Source organism: Bemisia tabaci, chromosome 7, assembly GCF_918797505.1.
Source record: "Bemisia tabaci chromosome 7, PGI_BMITA_v3".
Lineage (NCBI taxonomy): Eukaryota > Metazoa > Arthropoda > Insecta > Hemiptera > Aleyrodidae > Bemisia > Bemisia tabaci.
In genome coordinates, this window is record NC_092799.1 from 43636537 (window position 1) to 43657347 (window position 20811).

General features: G+C 35.7%; 2 protein-coding genes across 2 annotated transcripts; one reads left to right on the top strand and one right to left on the bottom strand.

Moving 5' to 3' along the window:
- Positions 1–58: 58 nt before the first annotated feature.
- On the top strand, positions 59–8799 carry LOC109035844 (RNA-binding protein NOB1). The gene is made up of 7 exons (XM_019049650.2): positions 59–220; positions 974–1106; positions 1963–2168; positions 3462–3884; positions 5086–5325; positions 6396–6531; positions 8527–8799. Exons 1-7 carry the CDS (start codon positions 158–160, stop codon positions 8670–8672), a joined length of 1347 nt encoding a protein of 448 aa, XP_018905195.2. The 5' UTR covers positions 59–157; the 3' UTR covers positions 8673–8799.
- On the bottom strand, positions 8687–19708 carry LOC109035845 (ribonuclease P protein subunit p40). Its single transcript, XM_019049651.2, has 7 exons — positions 19332–19708; positions 17385–17529; positions 16259–16423; positions 12075–12200; positions 11147–11327; positions 9830–9961; positions 8687–9058 (listed from the first exon to the last, which is right to left on the bottom strand). Exons 1-7 carry the CDS (start codon positions 19449–19451, stop codon positions 8854–8856), a joined length of 1074 nt encoding a protein of 357 aa, XP_018905196.2. The 5' UTR covers positions 19452–19708; the 3' UTR covers positions 8687–8853.
- Positions 19709–20811: the final 1103 nt, after the last annotated feature.

Sequence of the window (20811 nt, forward strand, 5' to 3'; positions counted from 1 at the left end):
GGGTAGCTGGTGTAGTGACGATAACTCACCAATGTCCCAAAAATACACATCAGTCATCAAAATGTAACATTTTGAGGTTATGTGTTTGTTGTGCAACTGGAAACCCTCGTGTCGTGTCAGTGTTTTTGTCAGTCCAATGCGTTTTTCTATCTAAATCATGCCTAAAGCTCAAGTTTTGATAGTGGATACAAACGCCTTTATCCAAAGTTCTAATCTTCAGGTACGGTATTTCTGATTATCCCTCACTGGCATGCACAGAGATGTAGATTCCAGCATCGGCAAGGTATCGCCAAGCGGACCTGAGCTCTTCGCTCTATGTTACTGCCAAGATTGGATGGACAGTAATGGAAAGCATCTAACGTGTATTTCTATATTATGTCAATCACGTGTCTGATGGAAGATGCAGTTGTCACATAGGGCCAAATCTGTCATAAGATTGTCTACCCATCATCACTCGCCCAAATTACTTTTATTTGGCACAAGGAAATTTACAATACAGCAGACTGACAACCTTACTTTTCAAGGTTTCTATGCGGATCAGCCTTTTTATTCTCATAAATTTGTAGTCTGCCATTTTAAAGTGCTGCTGTCTCACACCAGTGGAAATGAATCTTTTCTTCATCTCACGTCAGAACTCCCATTGAGTATGACTGTGGCTTAAGAATTCTTTGCAAGTATGCCAAGCCTCCACTGTCTAGTAGCAATGGAGGATTACACTTAGTATATAAAACTGTCCGCTGCAACTGACAGAAGTGAACAATGGTCAGATTATCTGACACCAGTCGTAGATAGTACTGGATGTCCTAACTGTAAGGTGGATACAACCATGAGTCGTAACCGACTTTGAAATCTCTTGTTGTGAAGTCCAAATAGCCTTTTCATAGGTTTAAATTAAAATCAATGGTTTCAGCTTGTTTCCTTTCAATACCCCTTTTTGTACCCTTTGCTCATTTCTAAAATTCTCTCTGTTTAGGATATTGGCGAGAAAATTGTGACATGTACAGATGTCCTAGAGGAAGTGAAGAACAAACGTCAACTGCGGCGTCTTGCTGTCGTTCCTTATGATATTCAGGTGCTGGAACCATTTCCAGAAAACATCAAGTTTGGTGAGCATGCTTCCCTTTTGTTATTTTAATAATTATGAAGGAGATGCATCTATGCTGTGAAGGAAAATTTTTGCATCAAGATTGGACACATTTTTGAGGAATGGTGGTGGACTTGGTGCATCTAGCACTGTCAGTGATACAAGTCAAGAAAAAAATTTTCTCATTGTCAGTGCAATGTCTCCAATATTTCATTTTTTTATTTCTACACTTCACTTTTGTCTAGTAGACGGAAAAAGTTTCAAAGGGCTGCACTCAGTCTTTTAAATTTTCTACTACTTATAATAATTTATACCACAAAATGAGAAATCAAGCTTGAGCTATTTGGGTCTTTAAACTTTGGTTTAGTAACAGCTTCTAAAGTCCAAATACCATTTAAGATAGAACGTCAAATGTAAAATTTACTTGAAAAATTATTTCCATCAGTCATGAGGTTTCCATCATGAGATCAAACTTTTGACCCATGGAAAATCTGCAGATGCTCGAAATTTGTTTAATTTCATTTATGAATGGAAACTGCCAAGAGAACTGAGCATGAGAATAACGTTACATTATTTCTCAATTGAATAGTTATTGGAGGAGTACTAACAGAATGCTGACCTTCTTATATACATGTGTTTATATAGGAATTGCTGCCCTAGATATAAGGCATTGCAGGGCATCATCTCATCCGGAAATCTGATTTTCTTTTTCAGAAAGAAAGTCTGAAATTTGTTTTCAAATTTCCTTCTACTACTCTAATCTCTGAAAACAATATATCCTCGTGCCAAATCTTCATTGCATGTATGCAGATTTTCAGCTTCAGCCTTTTCAGTTTAAACGTAAAATTTTCTTAACGTAATTTATTCTTTTTTGACAGTAACTGAGTTCTCAAAGAAAACAGGGGACTATAGGAGCTTATCAGCCACTGATATAAAAATAATTGCCCTAACATATCAGTTGGAGAAGGAAAAAGTGGGCTCGGATCATTTAGCTACAGAACCAAAACAACAAAAAGAAATCTGTGCCACAAAGAAGTCAGTCATAAATTTAACATCCATTCCTGGTTTCTACTACCCCAAAAGTGTAAGTAATCTTTTGTCACCCTCCTTTAGTGTCACTGGATTTTAGAACTCAATCAAAACGTGTTCTCTTCATTTTAATATTATGTGATTAGAGGACTGAGGAATTTGCTTTGCAACAAATTTCTTGTGGCTTTTTCAAAAATCGTCACTCTGACAAATGCATCATCAGCAACAAGGTGAAGTATAGCAAACTTCTTGATAGAGACATTAGAAAACTGTCAAACATGATGCCTAAAATGTCAGGCTGATGAAGCAGACACCAGCTCACTTGACGCCATCTAACAATTAATCAACATTTGCAAATTCAGCAAACTGACAGTATCCGTGTAATAACCAGGAATTAAAAATTTGTTGTGACCCTGGTTTTATAGTTCTTATCAGTTGCTTGCTAAAGTTTATCTCTCTTTTTGAAAGTGTAACTGGCATCATGAGAATCAAGATATATTAAAATGTTCGCATGCAACAGCTATAACTAAAGGATGCTAACAAATCAGTTTTAAGTATTAAATAGAAATCAACGAAAATAATTTTTCTCTGAATCAGAGACCTCGGTAATTTATCTATTCTTAGATGTTCTAGCTTGCTTTTGTGAAATTGAACTCATCAGTGATGTTACGTTTATTTGTATCAATTCAATTGCTAATTTCATCAGCCGTATACATTTAGCATCAAAATAACGCTGAAAACATGAGCAACAGCTTAAATGGAAGATATGATCTGCATTAACCTGGATTAGCCGCTGCAACAAGAAGCTTTTTTGAAATTATCAGCTGAGTAAAAGGACGTATCGAATGGCTGTTTTAGCAACTTTTCTCATGCGCCACCAGGAAAATATTGTATCGGTAGATCTTTCTGTATTAGCTTCTTATCATTTTTATTGAGAAAGTCAAGAATTTGATCCTTCCTCATAGCTTTAATTAAAATGTCTCTTTCTTTTCGAAAAAAAATCTAAAAAATAGGAAAAGTGATGCAACAGGAAAATCTGAAGTTGATATTTTTGCAACTAGCTTCAAAATGAGACCAAGCGCCGGAAAAGATAGGGTGTCCAGCAATCCGGTGACTGCTGGTGGAAACTGTGGTGGACAGACAGACAGACATGCTAGGGGCTTCATATGTATAGATAGGGGATCAAATCTCCTAACAAAAAGTGTGCGTTTTCAAGGGAAAAATATCATCAATGGATCATTTATTCTTATTTTCAGTGCATTCATTTATTGCATCTGTTCTTCTGTCGTTTAATTAGTGATATCTTTTAAGGAAGTCTGTTATCTCACATTTATTGATCTTATTTCAGAAAAACGCAGATGAAGATAGTGGTAGTAACAGTGATGTGGAAACTGAAAATGAAGTTTGTGAAAAACTTGCTGATCTGAAGTGCAATGAAGAAGAAAGCAAAATTGATCAAGTTCAAGGAGAAACCTCAGATGAGAACAAAGCAAGTGATGAGAATGAGCCGACCGAAGAGTTTCAAGATGCCGTGGATTCTAATTTTGTTGTTGATATGAGTGAAGAAGGATGTGAAGGAAGTGATAATAACTCTGCTGATGATGATGATGACTTTGAGGACGATGATAGCTCTAATGAAGATTATGAAGTTGATGACGAAGGTTGGATCACTCCGGAGAATATCATTGAAATGAAAAGGAAAATGGGCGGAGAGTTGATAGAGGATAAACCTGTAGTTGTTGGATGTTTAACCATGGATTTTGCCATGCAAGTAAGTAATGTCTATTTGTAATAATGGAAAGAAGAAATGGGGGTTCATGGGTGTGTTTCAAGAATGGTCAGGTGAGCTTCTTGGTCCATTGTTCTGAAGGGTTAGTGTGTAAGGGCCGTTTGTAAGATCTCTTGTCGACCTCTGGCCACCAAACCAGTGGTTCGACTCTGACCAGCAGTCAATCTGCTAATCAACCTAACCACTGGTTTGCGAGAGAGAACAAAGGCTGACCGGGACTTCACCTGAAGAAAACCGGGAGTCATACACACCTATACCTCTGGTCAGCTCAAACCACCAGTTTGACAAGCACCTGACCAGAGGTCTTATAATCGGCCCCAAGTGTTATCACCTGTGTCCTTGATGATTTGTTAAGCACAGGTAATTCGAAAGAGCTAGTTCATTTACGTAAATGCTTACGTAAGGAAAAGAGGAATTTTGCTCACCTCCTGACTCTTATCTATACATGGTTCTTAGGGAAGACTAAAACCTCTTAGTCTGTCTCAGTCTAGAAGAAGAAAAAAAATACATTTTTATCTTTATGTTGCAGAATTTCCAGTAATATTTCATTTTATAAAAGGATACTGATTTAGGTAGTATTACTTTTTAAAGTGATTGAGAATGTACTTTTAAATGCATAAGACTATTTTTAGTGAGTGCACTTTTTTCAACTTAGCACTATATGCCGAGTGAAAATATGTTTTGCCTTTTGTTAGCCCTTATTTAATTTATGGGCAGCCCCTAAGAGGCTGTGTCCTCAGGCCAAAGTTAAAGTCAGTTTTCTATAAAAACCCGCTCGTCATGGACAATGTGCTTCTCCTTACCAAGACGGTGCAAGGAAGGATATTTCTTACTGTTAAATATCGGTACTAGTGCTGAGGGCAGAATTTCATCATTATTTCTCCCATCATGGCGCTAAACTCCTCTATCAATTTGTTTTATCTGAAAGTATAAACATTTCAAGTCTCTCCATAATTGATTACAAAAATATTTTTTTCATTTTGCTGATCAAGGTGGGGATACAATGCCTTACTTGCTTACATGGATGCCATACCACCGACTGAAGGATTGATCCACAAAATTGCAGAATCTGTTGAATCACAATCTGATAAATCAAGTTTTTATTGTAAATAAAAATAGTCTTAATGAATGGACTAATAATTAAATGACCAGAGATTAAAATTCCTTTTTTCTTTTCTTACAGAATGTATTGAAACAAATAGGGTTGAATCTTGTAACTATCGACGGCTATGTCATCAAGCAACTTCGCACATTCATATTTAGGTGCTACTCATGCTTCAAGACAACTAGTATTATGACGAAGATATTTTGTCCTAATTGCGGTAATAAAACATTGAAGAAAGTAGCTGTTTCATTAGATGAAAATGGTAAACAAGTCATCCATATCAACTTCCGCAGAAGACTTACGGGGAAGGGAAAGAAGGTGAGTGACACTCTGTCAGTAATCTGCTTTTTCAATGTATATCTTTTTTTCAACTACCCCTGCGTTCTCCTTTATTTTCAAACTAAAAAAGCTAATTTCATGAGGACACAAATTCAGTCCACTTCTGAACCATTCTTAAAAATAAAGCACTCCTGTGAAAATGTAAAGTATGCACATTTTCTGAAGACTTTCTCTGAGGTGCTATTGAAAGACTGCATTTACTTTCTCAGCTCATTTTCAATTGATCTTTTATAAAATTTGTTAGGTAGTTTTGTAGCCAAAACGCTAAAAAATATGCAAAAATTAACCTACATAGAAACTGCTTTATTCGAATATATTTTCTGACTCTAAAGGTCCTGACAATGGCAATTCTGTTGAAAAGCGTTGACCGAAAATTATAATTGAATAAAGCAGTTTCTATGTAAGTTAATTCTTGCAAATTTTTAGCACTTTGGCTACAAACCCACCCAACAAGCTAATTAAGTGCTACTACTAAAATGGTACAAATTAATAATTTTTAAAATCGGTTTTTGAAAATCAGAATTTTGAAATCAGCCAGTTGGCAGGAAAAAAAAACTGCATTTAAAACTGATTGAGAATTTACAGCAGTAAGAAAAATCGTTTGTTTCCTTAACAGTGTGTCAGTTTCAGTTACCTTGAAAATGTTAAAACGGGTTTTCTTAAGTTTCAGTGCCTCAGAATTTCTCGTAATATTTTTACTCTTAACAGATGTAAGAAATACTTGTCAAAAGATTGAAATTTCAATTGATATTCTTCGTAACTAAAGGAGATCTTCATAACGAATCTTATGTTTTATGATCAAATGATTTCCTTGCAAGAAAATAACTGTTGGTGGAGATTCTGAAACACTGTAACAAAGAAGTGCTTTTTTCGCACCCAAGTCTTCTATCTCATTTTGCGTAGGCTTGTGTTTAAAGACGCTTCCTGAATAACTTCAGAAGAAAAAGGTTCAAAAATTCAAAATGTTGCCCATCCAAGAATGTTTGTGGAAGCCTCTTTCAGCTTATTTTGACAGAAAACTGAATGAAATTTATGTTTTATTATTCCAGCATTCTATACCTACGCCAAAGGGTGGAAAACATGTGGTTCGGCCAATCACTGTTGCTGATCAGCCCATGCCAAAGCAACATGCCTCCAAACTGTCCAAAACGAAAAATAATCCTCTAGATCCAGATTACATCGCAGGTAAGGCTCTAGGTATAATATCCAGCATTGTTGAGGATTTTTAATTCCTTACATCCATCTTTAAACAATCTTTTAGTGTATTTTCTGAAGGAAAAATACACTATTTTTGAACTTGAAACTTCTAACCGCCTTAGCTACGGTTTTTTTACCTTTTTTGGCGTTTTCTGTCCCAAAATATCTACGTAACCTTCCTCGCTCTTTACGGAGACCAATATCTCAATTTTAAGGTTTTCTTGGCAGAGGTCCATGTTCCTATTTGAGGAAATATTATCAACTTAATTTTCATTTAAAGCCCATTTGCTGACGATACTGCTGTAGCATCGTCAGCCCCCACATACAACGAGACTGTTACAAACTTACAGTCGGGCCTGGATAACATTCAAGGATGGACGAATAATGATCGAACCGTGCTTAATGCTTCAAAGTCGGTGAACGTGGTGTTTACCCTCCGCCCTTACGTTCACACACCGTTGATTCTCGAAAACACTGCCATCCCTCACGCGTTTGAGGCCCGTTATCTTGGCCTTATCATGGATAGCAGACTTAACTGGAAAAAACATATCCTGACAAAAAAAAGCAAATCGAATTAAAGCATCGTCAAATGCTATGGCTCCTTGGGAAGCGTTCAAAATTATCCTTAAATAATAAAATATTACTCTATAAATCCATGATAAGGCCAATCTGGACCTATGGCAGTCAGATGTGGGCCTGTGCTGCATCTTCCAATTTGAAGATCATTGAGCGCACACAAAACAAAATTTTAAGACAAATGGCGGGGGCCAGGTGGTACGAGCAAAACGCAGTTATTCGTAGCGAGCTCGGGATAGAAGAAATGGATTCATATATATCCAGGTTGTATAACAACTATGAAGAGCGTTTGGGAGTACACCCTAACCCGGAAGCGATAACGCTCCTGGACTGGATGGATGCTCCACGCCGTCTTAAAAGAAGAAAACCCCACGAGTTGGCAACGGCTCGCTTTCGCCAGTGTTAGGCTCGTGCCACTAGCCCCCGATTTAGTCTTTGTCGACTGACGGGGTCACGCACTCTTAAATCAAAAACTCTCATGTTTTACATGAGAATTCACATAGCTATTCATTGTTAGTTTTTCCCACTTTTTCTCCCTTTTTCTTTTAACATTCAAGTTAATTATTTTTAATTTTCATTTCTTACAATCTCTTCGTAACTTTCGTAAAATTCTTTCTTTCAATAGTTAGCTCTCACCTTGATGTCCCTATTTTCTTAACTTTAGTTTCAGTTATCTAATCTTTATCTCTTTTGTAATTTTATCCCCTCTCAATATTTGAATTCTGTTATTAACTCTAAAAAGTGGTGTGTATTATACTTTATTAGGTATAAGTTAATGTAAAATTTTATAAAGACCTATCTGGTCTGAAAATTTCAAGTGTAATTGCTATGTACATTTACATGAATAAAAAAAAAAAAAAAAAAAAAAAAAAAAAAAAAAAAAAATTTAAAGCCCAATTCAGAAGGTCCTACTTTTCATTCGACAAAAGTGGATGAAAAGGGAGTGGAAAATTGGATGCAAAAAAATTTGATTCAGCCACCATTCCTGAGTGATACCATCATAACACCTGACATTGGCATGCGGGTATTTTTATCAGCTTCTGTATTGTGTAGATACAGTTTCGGTAATGTCAATCTGGAGATAAGGTTCCACCTTACAGTTGGTGCTGCCCATTAAATTGAAACTTTGATGCGAAGATGTAACTGACATCAGATTCAAGTTTCCAGTCAACTTTTCATTCCATTGTTGTGTATGTTAGAATAACACGATCCAACGTTCCATCTGACAAAAGTAGAGGAAGGGCTGAATGAAAAGTTTAACAGTTTGAATTGGGTTTAGCTGCATTCTGAATGACTCGAGTAATCACTCTGGATACCTGTTATTTTTGAGCTCCTCTTGGCAATCTAGAGTTACCTACTTATCCTTTCATGTTTGTATTTGAAATAATGCATTCTCGATTTTTCCAGGTTATTCACCTTTCGTAATGAGGGATGTGAACTCTAAATCTGCAATGCTTGGAATTTACTCCAATAGATTCATCAATGATCCGAGGTACATGAAGCAAGTTAGCAAAGTCTCCGAGTCATCAAAACGAAGGAGAAGAAGGAAGTAATCATCAAATTCCAATCAGGGAAAATGAAACTTTTTATTTTGGAAGAGATTGTATTTTGTTGTGCAGGTGTTTTAGTTTTTACGTTACATTTTTTTCATAAATATAAGAATAAAAAAATCGGCTAATATTACACTGCTTTTATTTTCTATCGCCTCAGCGATGATCAGTCCTACTCAACAAATTATTGTTTTTTATGGCGTATCAAACTTGATGAGGTCAGAGTAGTGACTACCGTAGACAAGTCAGGTTTGATAAAAATTGTATACATGTTGTCGCCGCTTACAAGGAAGGAGTGCTCCTGATTGCTGAATGTTACGGGCGAGTCGTCAAATCCTTGAACATGCAAACTACACCATGGAGTATCCTGTGATCTCTCAAGATATAACCTGAAAACAAATGAGATGTTTCAAAAGACAACAGTACTTGGTAGTGGAGCGCATCTACAAGAAAACTGTTAAGTGGAGTTAGGTTCATTCAATATGACTATTCTATTGTGCGTGTTTTAATATCAGACTTTGTCAATCAGAAAATCATTAGCTAAGTGCTGAAAATACAGAATGCGGAGAACAAACGACAAAAACTGTTAAATAATTGAATTAACAAACTCGCTACCTTTGAATTTTTAGTAATATTTAGTTAAATGAAATGTATCACTATCTTAACATCATAATCTATAAATAGAGAAGTTGCAGGTGTCTTAAATTTGATGAATTTCGTGTTTAAGTGGAAACTACTGAGTGAACTGAACACAAAGATACCCTTGGTTCATGAATTGAACAATTATTGGAGAAGATATGACAAAATGATCTAATCTGCTAAAATACATGTGTTTAAATAGGAAATGACGCCAGATGACGTCACTAGGTGGCGTAATTTCTCGTAATTTCCACAGTAACTTCTAAGTTAAAATTCGATGGGAAGGGTCTTCTTCATAAAATCATAATAGGTAGCAATGCTACATCATGTTTATGTGATTCTTAGGTTCTGATTATTAATTGTACATTTTTTTTGTGCAATTTACTTTTCTCATTACAATAGGTAAATGAGCTAAAATCATGATGATTTTCATCAAAAAGGTGTCGAAGAGATTTATTTTTCAAAAAAAGAGATTTTTAAACCCGAGACATAAAAGGGGCTGAGAATACAAAATCACTTGCCTCAAACTTTCATACAGCTCCTTAATTCTTGATGTTGTGAAGAAACCATACCACTTGAGAATTGTTAATTGTCCACAAGGAGATCCATCATAAAAATTCAGATACGAGGAAGAGTATTCACTTTGCTCATCCCTAAAGGAACAAGATACGAAAACAAAAGCAAAACAGAAAATTTTTTTAAAAAAAGCAAAATCTTCATCAGTTAAATATATAAATTTGCTCTAAAACCAATTAAACATTAACATTTCAAAAACTTTTAATCACATCAAGTATCAGCAAAAAATCTTCCACTTCTTCATTATTTGGTTGAAAGATTTCACTTAGGAGAAGAAGTAAATGTAGATTTATAATAAAACTCGTAAGTTTTCAATTCAGGGCAGATGTTCCCTGATAAGTATGACATGTTTTTCTTTATGTGGTTTTAGCTCATTTTTGGTTTTTTCTTGGTGATAATAACCTAGGTTGTGTCGGTTTTTTCTGTTCCTTTGAGGGGGCACATAGAGAAAAAGAAGGAAATGGTCACATTTTGGGCATCTTGGATTTTGTTGATGTCATAGCCGGTATGGACGGTTTTTATCATCGATTTTCTTGAAAATGGTGTCATTTATGGAAAAAAGTTATTCTGGGTAAAGTGTTAGAATTCATATTTTGAATTGTTCTGACCAAAAAACACGGACATTATGGGCCATTTTTCATAGTTGGATTTTGCTGGAATATCGATGCCATATTGTACCGACGTACGTCACTATGTATACAGTCCTCAAGATGCGACCACCTCCTTTTTTTTCTCTATGGGAGGGGCAATTCTGTACTTCATTCACTATGGGCTGTAGGTATTCATGGGTCAGTTGGGCGGTTCATTAAATTGTGTTTTGATTCTTCCTTCTTGAAGAAAGCAAGGTGGAAGAAACCAAGGGAGTCACTACCGCGGTGGAAGAGGTCACAGACCAAATTTTTCAAAGTGCCATATCTCGGTTAATATTGAATGAAAAAAGTAGCCGTTTGGACAGATGCTATTCTTAGCCGTTATACAAGAATCAAGCATTAAAACACGATTCTGTGACCAGCGCAACTGACCCATCCCTAAAATATTTTTTAACAAGGATACAGAAAAGATCCTTACAAAAAACAAAACTAGGATTTGAAAGGTGTTCTAAAGTGTATGTGGTTTCAATGGGTATTTAATGAATATAAACTTCCTTCCCACAAATTGTTAGCATTCTTCAGAGCAAAATGTGAAAATCTAGTAATATCCGTTACACTCAAGTTCAAGTCAGCTTCAAAGATTATCTGGAAAGTACAGAACATTCGACTCACGATTGAGCACTAAGACACGCAGCACCTAGCCAATCCACGACATCTGATGGATTATTTGAGTCTAGAGAAGGAACTGTGACATTATAAGCATGTTGTTTATTGAATTTTGGATGGCACAATTTGACAGAATACTTTTTTGAGTCGAAATATGCAGCTACTGATGATGGACACATTGATTCTTCTAAAAGAAAAAGAGAAGTTCACAATAAAAATATTTGAAAACTTACAAGACAAAAGGATAAAGTTTCTGAATAAAACAGTACTTCAGAAGCATTCAATCACCTTAAGTATCTAGCTTTCATCAGGCACCACTTTCATGTTTCCAGTTACTTTTCGAGAAATTACAGTTACAAACTTAAAACCAAGAGTCTGGTCCCTTCTTCGGGCTTCCTCTAAGAGTCAAATTGAATTTTACAATAGTGTTATGAATTTTGTGTCTCTGACAAGGAGTGTTTTGATTGAAATCAAAAGGAAACGCTTGAAAAAGTGGCTTTAAGGTCCTTATCTAGGTACTCACATTTTTCCAAAAAGAGAAAAAACAGCTGTGAACTGACTAAAGCGTGCTTAAATGAATAAGTAAATGCCACTAAATGCTTCAGTGCGCCTCTTAGTGTTTTTTTCTCAGTGCTTAAGAGTGGTAGCTAATCAGACAAGGGCATCGTTGAACTTACTTAGACTGGCCATCACTCCAAGCCAGTCAGCCAACTCACTTCTTTCACTCCATAACAGGATTCTTGAATGGAAACATCATGGCCCATCATAAAATGGACAAAAAATAGTTAAAAAAGTTAGGAAACTGGTGCCTGCTAAGAAAAATGGGCATAATTAATCTCAGCAGATCGACCATTGCCTTTGTCGAATGTTATTGGGTTCTTGCCCATTTATACATCTACCTAAAAAATAAATAAAATGACCATTATGTATTTACCTGGTGGCTCCCACGCTATGATGAAGTCAAGCTTCAGCTTTATTCGCTCCTTTAGACATTTTTGGACTCTAGCATATAGCTTAGTCCCTGGCCTTAAACTCCCATCTGCAAGATCTATTGTTACGTCTACAAAAGCCAACGAAGATAGTATCAATAATCAATAAAAAATCTATCAAAAAATCTTGAAAAATCTAAGGATTTAAAACGTGATTAAAATGAAAACTTTTCATTGAGATCCGGGTATGCTTTCCTTATTTTGGTGGAAAAAACAAAATCGCCTGAACGTGTCAAGCCAAATTGAAGTTATGACAGTTTGAAGCTTTGCGTTTAAAACAAAATCGGTTACGTTTAGCAGTCGGAAGTTTATGGTTGAAACGCAAATTAGCACCTACTACTAGTATAGGAATGATAGGTGAACGCCTTGCTACTTATTCTTTGGGATTACAGAAATTATTTCCTGTGGATACTAACTTCAAACTCCGATTTTTTTTGTTTGCTAGACAAGGATGATTCTCTTAAACATTTTGTCTGTATGCACAAATACACTTATTTTAGTGGATGGCTATATATATAAAAAAATTGTTCAGCAGCCAACACTGGCAAGCTTACGTTAGGTACAATTAAAGGACACGATAAGTTAAAGATCCATTTGGTTTTGGAAGTCTATTAAAAAGTTAAATTGCAGTTATTTCTTAAAATATGTCCTTCCTAGAGAGCTGACAGATAGGCATTTATTTTCTACAGATAGAGACCAAATTGTATAAAATGAAAATGACAGTGATAATAAGGTTGGATACGACTTTCCGAAAAACGCAACTTTTCAAAAACTGCAAATTAGAAATATGTTAAAATGTATAGAAGAAAAGTTGTAGATTTATCCTTAAGCAAAGATTCAGTCCCACAATCATGTATATAAGGGAGGGTATGCTCACCTTTCAGCAACAATGCCATTAATTCAGCTAAAAAATTTGGAACTGAAACCTTGGTGCCTGTCACATTTTCTTCCTTTCTGCCAATTTTCATCAAAATCTCAAGATCAACTTTGGGTTAACTCTCCTTTTGAAAATATTTGCATGTTTACAAGGGGCTTATTTGAAAAAATGTTCAACTACGTCTTAACGTCTTTAAAATCACAGTCGGAGCACTAATTGTTAGGTTTTGGAAAGTATTTAAAAAAAATGAAGAATGAAGAAACAGTCTAAGAATCTTTTATTTATTTCATTGTGACAACATAAAAAAAAATTCCTTCCCATTTTTTAATAAAAACAGTTCTGATGAGGTTGTAAAAATATTTAAGAGGACATGGGAAAATACTTGCAACATAGTTTTCTTCGGAAGAAGACGAACAACTCTGATGAAATAAAATTTCAGAATTATTTTGTGAGGATTGATTCTTTTAATTTTAAATTTCATTTGATTTTTCTTTGTAGGGTTCTATGTAGGTACTTAGATTTTAATTTGAAAAAAAGGAAAAACTCTTACTATTGAGATATTTTTGGTTAAAAACTGAACTCGACAATACATTCACCCATATGCTCTCCTGAAGAAAACTTTTAATTTGTTTTAATTGAAAAAATTACTTTTTTCAAAGAATGACAAACTTCAACAAAAAACACGAAAAAAATTCAAATAATTTTTAACAGATTTGCACATGGAATCGTCATGAATGGATTTTGTCAATTCAATGTCAAGTCATAATTATTTGAGATGATCCAGTCCTGTGCCGACTTTAAGTCCTCCTTGGAAATAGCTGTAGAGGAAGAAAAGTTAGCCAAGGAGCAAATATTTTCACAATTTGTCATGATAACCTTCAACATGTCAACAGAGATAGAGTTTATATAATCTATTTTTAAAACTCTAAGCTGTTTTAAGGGATTAAAGTTAAAGATAGCCTGGAAGAAATCATCAGTAACAACTTGAGCAGGCCGGATTTCTAGTTCTTCAAGATTGAGAGCATAACGTAGGACAAATAGTACTTGAGCTAGAGATATATCTGATACACATGAAAAATACTTCAGTTTTTGAAATGGTTCGGTTGTAAACTGAATTCCCGGGAATTCGGAATCCTCAAAAAATTCACACCCAAAAAACTGAAGGCGCTCGATGTTGGGGCAAGAAACACCAATAAGTTGGATACAGCTCATCTGTAATTCCCGGACAACGTCTAGACACAAAGATGTGATGAAAGAACCGCGAGACGTTAAAAAATCGCTCAAACGATCTGAGTAAAAATCACATACAGACAATGTTACTTTCCGTAAATTTTGCAATCTTGACAAACAAAATAGATCTGGAACAACTGTACTATGAGTCATCTTCAGCTCTATCAAATGAGGGAAATACTTGCAAATTAAAAATAGACGCTCTGTGTCTACATCACAATACTGTAAACACTGCAATTGATAAGTGCGCAAGGGTTCTACGTAAGCTTCCATCAAGTCCAAAACAGCAGTAAGATTGGAGCAAATACCGATATTAATTAAATTTTTGGATCCTGTTTCAGTGAGCAGCTTAAAAAATCCTCGCTGAGACACTGATGTTTTGTACATATCTACCTGCTCCAGCTGCGTACAACTGAGTAAATTATCCACCGAACAATCCGTTACTTGGTCTGACCGTGGAATAATAATTGAGCGTATTGATTTACAATTTTTACTGACAACATCTAAAATACTATCACTACAACAACCAGGCATGTCTAAGTAAGTAAGATTTGAAAGGACCTGGAGGCTCTTTAATATCTTTAGCTGGGGCATTTCCTCTTCAGATGAAATTTGAAGTGATAGACCATGAATAGACTCCAGTCCTGACATTTTATCTAAATTTTCAATTAGGGCAGACTGAATTGGCATACACAAACTATTTAAATTTAAGTCTTTCAGAGTTGGCTGTGGAATTGCCAATGCTAAATTTTTGATGATCCTGTCTATTTTCTCAAAATTTACAGTGAGCCTGTCTATTTCCTTGTAACTTTGCTGATGGTAACATTTAAAAAACTTTTCTAAAGCTTGTAAACAATGTTGCGTTATCCTGTTGTGAAGGCAACTAGCTGTATTGCGATACAAAAGTATTTGAAGAGCATCAATCAACTCTTTTAAATTACGCTGGGAGACTTCTTTGTCCTCCAGCAAATTTTTGCCAATGATAGTTATTAATGTATCCACGCTTTTAAAAGCAAGGTTTTGCAATGAAAAAACACTCTTTCTCTGAGGCATTTTATTTGTTCGTCTGGCCTTTACCTAAAATAATTGTAACCGGCTCTTTCTCAACAAATATTGAGAAACAATTTTGATGGACACAACCAGCTGATATTTAGTTTTTAAACCGAAGTAATCAGACTTTCATATTTTTTAGTTTCCAGTCAGTTTATAGGGTAAAATCAATAATAAAGATGCTACTTATCTAGATCAAGAACCTGAGTATCTTTGCACAAAATAACTGTGTAAAAGGCTAAATCTATTCATAAAATTGTGATTGTTTTAATAAGAAATTAATGCGACTGCCCTGTGTGATACTGTTATAGTCTGATGATTTTCATCCATTATGACCAACTGTGTCGAAAGGACCAGGTATCAGCAGCGACTGGAAACCAAAAAAAATGAATGGCATCAGTTAACAACTCTCATTTTTTACAGACTTCAATGAACTTGGTAACTGGTCTGATGTAAGGGTTGTAGAATAATATGACAAAATATAAAAATTAATTGTCCTTCTAGGCTCAGAGAGACTCGTTTCATAAAAGAGGGAACCCGTGTTTTAATTAGATACCATGTAAGGGTAGGTATAAAAGTGCATCATAGTCTATGTTTCAACAGATCTAAAGCAAAGACATCATGCTCAAAAAAACCTGTGGATCTATCAAAAGCGAATTTGCCAAATTGCTACTGCACTTGAGCAGCTCCATAAAGCATTTTCTTTCTTTCAAAAATCTTTGATCCCCCATGAACTACTCAATATTCCTTTTTCAGGGAAGCAACCCGTTGAAAAAAGTTTAATAAGTTAGAAGTTGAACCACTCTACTGTGTAGCCACTCCAAGAATCAAGAGCTTGCACTTCTCATAAATATAACAGTGTAGCAAGGAGAAAAAAAGGAGCCCATTCTTTCATGAATCTGTTATGCGTGTTCACCAGGGAAATAAACATTTAAAAAAGGTATATTTTGAATCAACAGATAAAATACTTACAGAATCTATCTTTAGCTCGTTTGGCCGAGTTGGCAACTTTTCCTTCTAGGCCTAGTTCTTCAAAGGCAACCTTTTCTAAAACAAGGATTAATTTCTTGGAAGGCGTTATGCAGGCACAATCATCCGCATCAATCCTTGTGCTGATACTTAATGCGGATAATTTACCTACGAATAAAAGATGAGTAATTAACCATTGCTTGGTTGCGGAGCAAGATAGTGGAAAGTTTCACCAGACCTACAAACTATTTGATATAATATCGACAGTGAAATTTCCAGACTTATCTCATTTAACCCATTCGCCTCACATGACAAATTTACTCGTCAGCGGGCGCCTAGGACATTATTTCAGCTGAAGAGGAAATTCGCGCCATTTTTGGTGTTCCGACGCTTGAGATGCTATCTAACGCAAAAGTGAAAAAACACTGCCAAAAAAATCGCATAGCAATGCCTATAGATGCCACGAATTAACTCATCAACTGAGATATGTCCCGCGCGTACGCTGATGAGTATACTCGACAAAAGCGGCGAATGGGTTAAGTTGTTTGAAAATCTCAACTCCTATTTTCTTTTTTTGAGGGAGAAAAAATCGAAATCACTCCTCAAAGTTTTCAAGGAATTTTTTTTGCACAGAGAAGAACTATCATGTATTTTTAAACATGTCGGTAGCAGTATTTAAAATGTCTATAAAATAAGAGTCACCTTTGTACCGTGCATTACATTGATTTGGTAATGTAGTTTGTGTGCTCAAAGCATTATTTATCATTGTAATTATGTGCTTGTTGTAGTGTGTAATTTTAGTAGTGCTCTTGAAGATAGGATAATCCTGAAAGGCCTCGAGCGTATGTACAAATTTAACTAAAATAAATGTAATGCACGCTATAAAGGTGACTCTTATTTTATAGAACTATCATGTAGGTTTTTAAGCAGCAACGTTTAGTAGTTGTCTATTTAAAAAAATAAAGTATGACGGAAGTCTGACTTCACAAACGAAGATACGTGGAGTTATCTGTCAGCCTCAGCTGGTGAAAAAGCTTGTCAAATTATGGAAATCAATAATATCGATTCCGCTCGACTTACCCAAGATTCCTCTAAGATGAATCTGAAAAACTTCTGAAAGGTTACTTACCTTTGTTGATGAAGTTATGAAGAAAATCAGCATCTATGAACTCAAAGACAGGAACAGATTCCACTTTGTAATAATCACAGTCTGAGACCAAGGAGTTGCTAATTGTTTCTGGTACATTTAAAGTGTTTGGCACAGCTACAGAGACCTGGACAATGCAAATAAAACTACTACAGTTTTTGTAGAACTTTTCAATTATGACTCTAATAACAAGTACAGATACAAGTTTGATAGAGGCTTAAATAACAAAAATATACTAAAATAAATTCAAATATTTAATATTTTGGCAAATTTGCAGATAAAATTGCCCTTGCTGTGTGATTTTTATAGAAAAAAAAGAGGAAGAAGTAGATGAGGTTTTTGAAAGTGCATTTGGATAAAATTATGCAAATATGTCAGGAAATTCTTGGATTCTTTTGTTTAAGTGTAGAAAAGCACCATCGACATGTAGACAGTTTGCAGCTGCCCTCACTGTCTTAGTAAATTATACAGTGCTGTAAGTTTAGGTAAACTGCCAAAGAATCAGTATACTTACTCACAGTTTGTTTGCCTTGGCGTGGGTTTAAGAATACTTTCAAATTCGCTGGTGTATTTTAAAATTCTTGATCATGAATGAACAGTATTCTGGTTGAGGATGGACGTCAAGAATGTTGTGAAAGGACCCGCACACTCCTTACAGGATAATTTACCCTGTTTGATTTCTAATTTTTGTATTGCCATTAACTCGTCCAAGGATGCTGATCAAAAGTCATCATTGCGCCAACTTTCTGTGAGCTACCTTATTCGCACAATCAGCAGTAGACATTTTGATGATTCCTTGAATGAAAAGCGGCGATCAAGGGTCAAAAAGACCCCTCTTGCTTTCAACAATTGAGAACGTTCTGGATAAAAAGAAGGAAGACCAGCTGATGAGAGGTAAGGAGGAGAGTGGGAGAGAGAAATTGATTCGGATGGTCAAGCGAAAATCCGAGATAAGACTGAGATTTTCCTTATTGACACACAGCTGACAATTTTCCTTATTGACACACAGCTGACCACTTTCCAGTGCAGAAATAGGGATCTCTTGGAATCTTAAATGCTGTACTGCCTCTTTCCATCCGAGAAATTATCAAAACTTCCACCGCGGAGTGTGCTAAAATGGTGCTTTGAAGAAAGGTGGCTTAGTGATAACTTTAATCAGAATCTAAAAGCAAATTTATTGCAATAAAATAATTGGAAATCAAACAGGGCACACTTCCCCAAGAGAAGTGTGCGGGGTCCTTCATTGATACATTGCACGGAATTAAGTAAATACTTAGGTACCAAATTATCGTTTATACTTGTGACGCACAACAGTACATCCATCTTAATTCATGACATATATTTTTGATGCCAAAATAAAGACAGCAGATCTGCTGTAACTTGACGGTCTTACTAAATTAGTTTGCAGACTTGTTGTCGATTCGCCCGTGGGTTTAGTTGCAGGCAATCTGAGCTGCGTGCTCAATCGGCCTCCGAGAGATAGCAGGTTAATAGCGTGACGCCTTGCCAGCAGCGCTGGATTCGACAGCGGATGACTCGAGAGTCTGGTGACCCACTAAGCAGGTCTGTGAGAACGTGAAACAAAAAATTTGCAGCCTAGATTCTCCGATAGAGTTGTGAAGCAAAGCTAGGCGTGATACATTTTCTGTTACACTTCAGCAATGCTGTTGTCTGGTTATGGAATCTATTTTGATTAGACAAAGCAAGAGTTGGCCCTGTCTTGACCACGCAATATATCGCATTTGAGTGTTTCATCTTGCTGCTAAGAACTATCAGCAATCTCTGTAAAACTGATTTGGCACTGAAGTTCAAGTGATTTGGCGAGACCTTTCCTTTGGCTTTTAGCCACTGCGCTCCTAACTGAGTAGGACTGGGCACAGCAAGATGATTGAGTATGATGGCAGAAACCTTAAAAGCTTAGGAACTTACGAAGTGGTTGAAGTGGTGAGAGTCAATGAGGTTAGGAATTCTATCGTCCTTCGGTTTAGTCGAGAAGTTAGTGAAAGAGCAGTGAGGTGTAGGAAAACTCCATACTTCAGGATGAATCATTTCATAAGATAACGAAAAAAAATTAAAAAGCGTCGGGAAAAAACATCTAGTGTGATGAGAAGAGAAAAAGCAAGGAACAAAAACAACGTGGGTCTAAACGATTGTTTTGGTTTTCGAGATCAAAACAACACGTGACCTTCAGTTTCAAGTCCGCTAGCTTAAAACGCGAGAAGGACAAAACTGTGATTCTAAATTTATTGCTTCAAGGAAAGAAAATCTTTTAATACTTATAAAAATAAAGGAGAATTCATTTGGATGTCTCTTATTTCTATGAAGGCGCGGAATAAAACTGTGCTTGCACTTTCCAACTTCCAAGTAGAGCTCACTTAAGGTTGTTTCAGGTGGTATGGTTGGTACACTTAATAGCGGGAAATTTGAACCTATGCACATGCTGCACAGGTCCGTGGATTCTTCTCACACGGGCAGAAAACTCTATAAATGGGTATTATTTTAAAACTAAATATCTGGGAAGAGACAACTTCGATGGGAAAAAATTTCCTTCGGTTGAGTTCATATCGTGTCAAAAATTTACCAGAACGTCCTGAGAAAGGTCCAATTTACTTCAGTCTCCAAAAAGGTAAGTCTACATTTACTACCTCTGAAAAACGAATTTAATTTAGGTGTTTCTAGAGGGCGAGTACCTCACATTTCAGGAATATGAGTGAATGATTTGAGCCATTTTCCTTGGCTGATTAATGTTGCCAGGCCTGGAGGGAAAAATGATGTAAAGAATGAAATTTAGCTTGTGCTAATTTTGGTTCTAAAGATATCTATTTATATTCAACAAACATTCATTTACCACTGAAAAGCGGTGCTGTCCCATTAAGAATGTGTAATGTTCTGTAAAAGTTTGTGTCAAGTTAAAAATATGCATCGATTCATCTCAAAAATGGTAGCGATGTCATCTCCGGTAAACATCACATTCTTTTCACAAGGTCTTATTCCATAAAATCTCAAAAATATTTTTAACAAATACTGCAAACATACAAGAAAAATTTCAGAACCTTGAGAAACTAGGTAATATGGGGAGCGTTTACGAAGAATGATATTACAATTTTTGGGTGGATAGGTCATCTCTTATATTTTCAACTTCACATTTTTCATATAAAAAAATTTGAGTGTTTCTAGTGCGATGCTCGTTTTCTGAAAGCTAATTCACAGCTCCCGAGTAGAATGTATTGAAAATGGATTTCAAATTGTTAAATAATTTGCATTAAGCAAGTGCAAGGGGAATCAGGAAACAGCTGAAAATTTTAGGAAATAATTCATAATTTTATTCATAAAAAGTAGACTACAACAATGTAATTTTTCAATACAGATTTAGAACATTCATTAACGATCTAGATGAGAAGGCGGCTAC

Bases quoted from the DNA above. Each gene is read 5' to 3' on its own strand.
- LOC109035844 (XM_019049650.2), top strand. From the start codon at position 158: ATGCCTAAAGCTCAAGTTTTGATAGTGGATACAAACGCCTTTATCCAA. The intron at 1,107-1,962 runs GTGAGCATGCTT...CTTTTTTGACAG, and splicing joins TCCAGAAAACATCAAGTTTG to TAACTGAGTTCTCAAAGAAA. The intron at 6,532-8,526 runs GTAAGGCTCTAG...CGATTTTTCCAG, and splicing joins AGATCCAGATTACATCGCAG to GTTATTCACCTTTCGTAATG.
- LOC109035845 (XM_019049651.2), bottom strand. From the start codon at position 19,451: ATGATTCATCCTGAAGTATGGAGTTTTCCTACACCTCACTGCTCTTTC. The intron at 16,424-17,384 runs GTAAGTAACCTT...TTTTATTCGTAG, and splicing joins TCATAACTTCATCAACAAAG to GTAAATTATCCGCATTAAGT. The intron at 9,962-11,146 runs GTGAGTCGAATG...TTGTTCCTTTAG, and splicing joins GCGTGTCTTAGTGCTCAATC to GGATGAGCAAAGTGAATACT.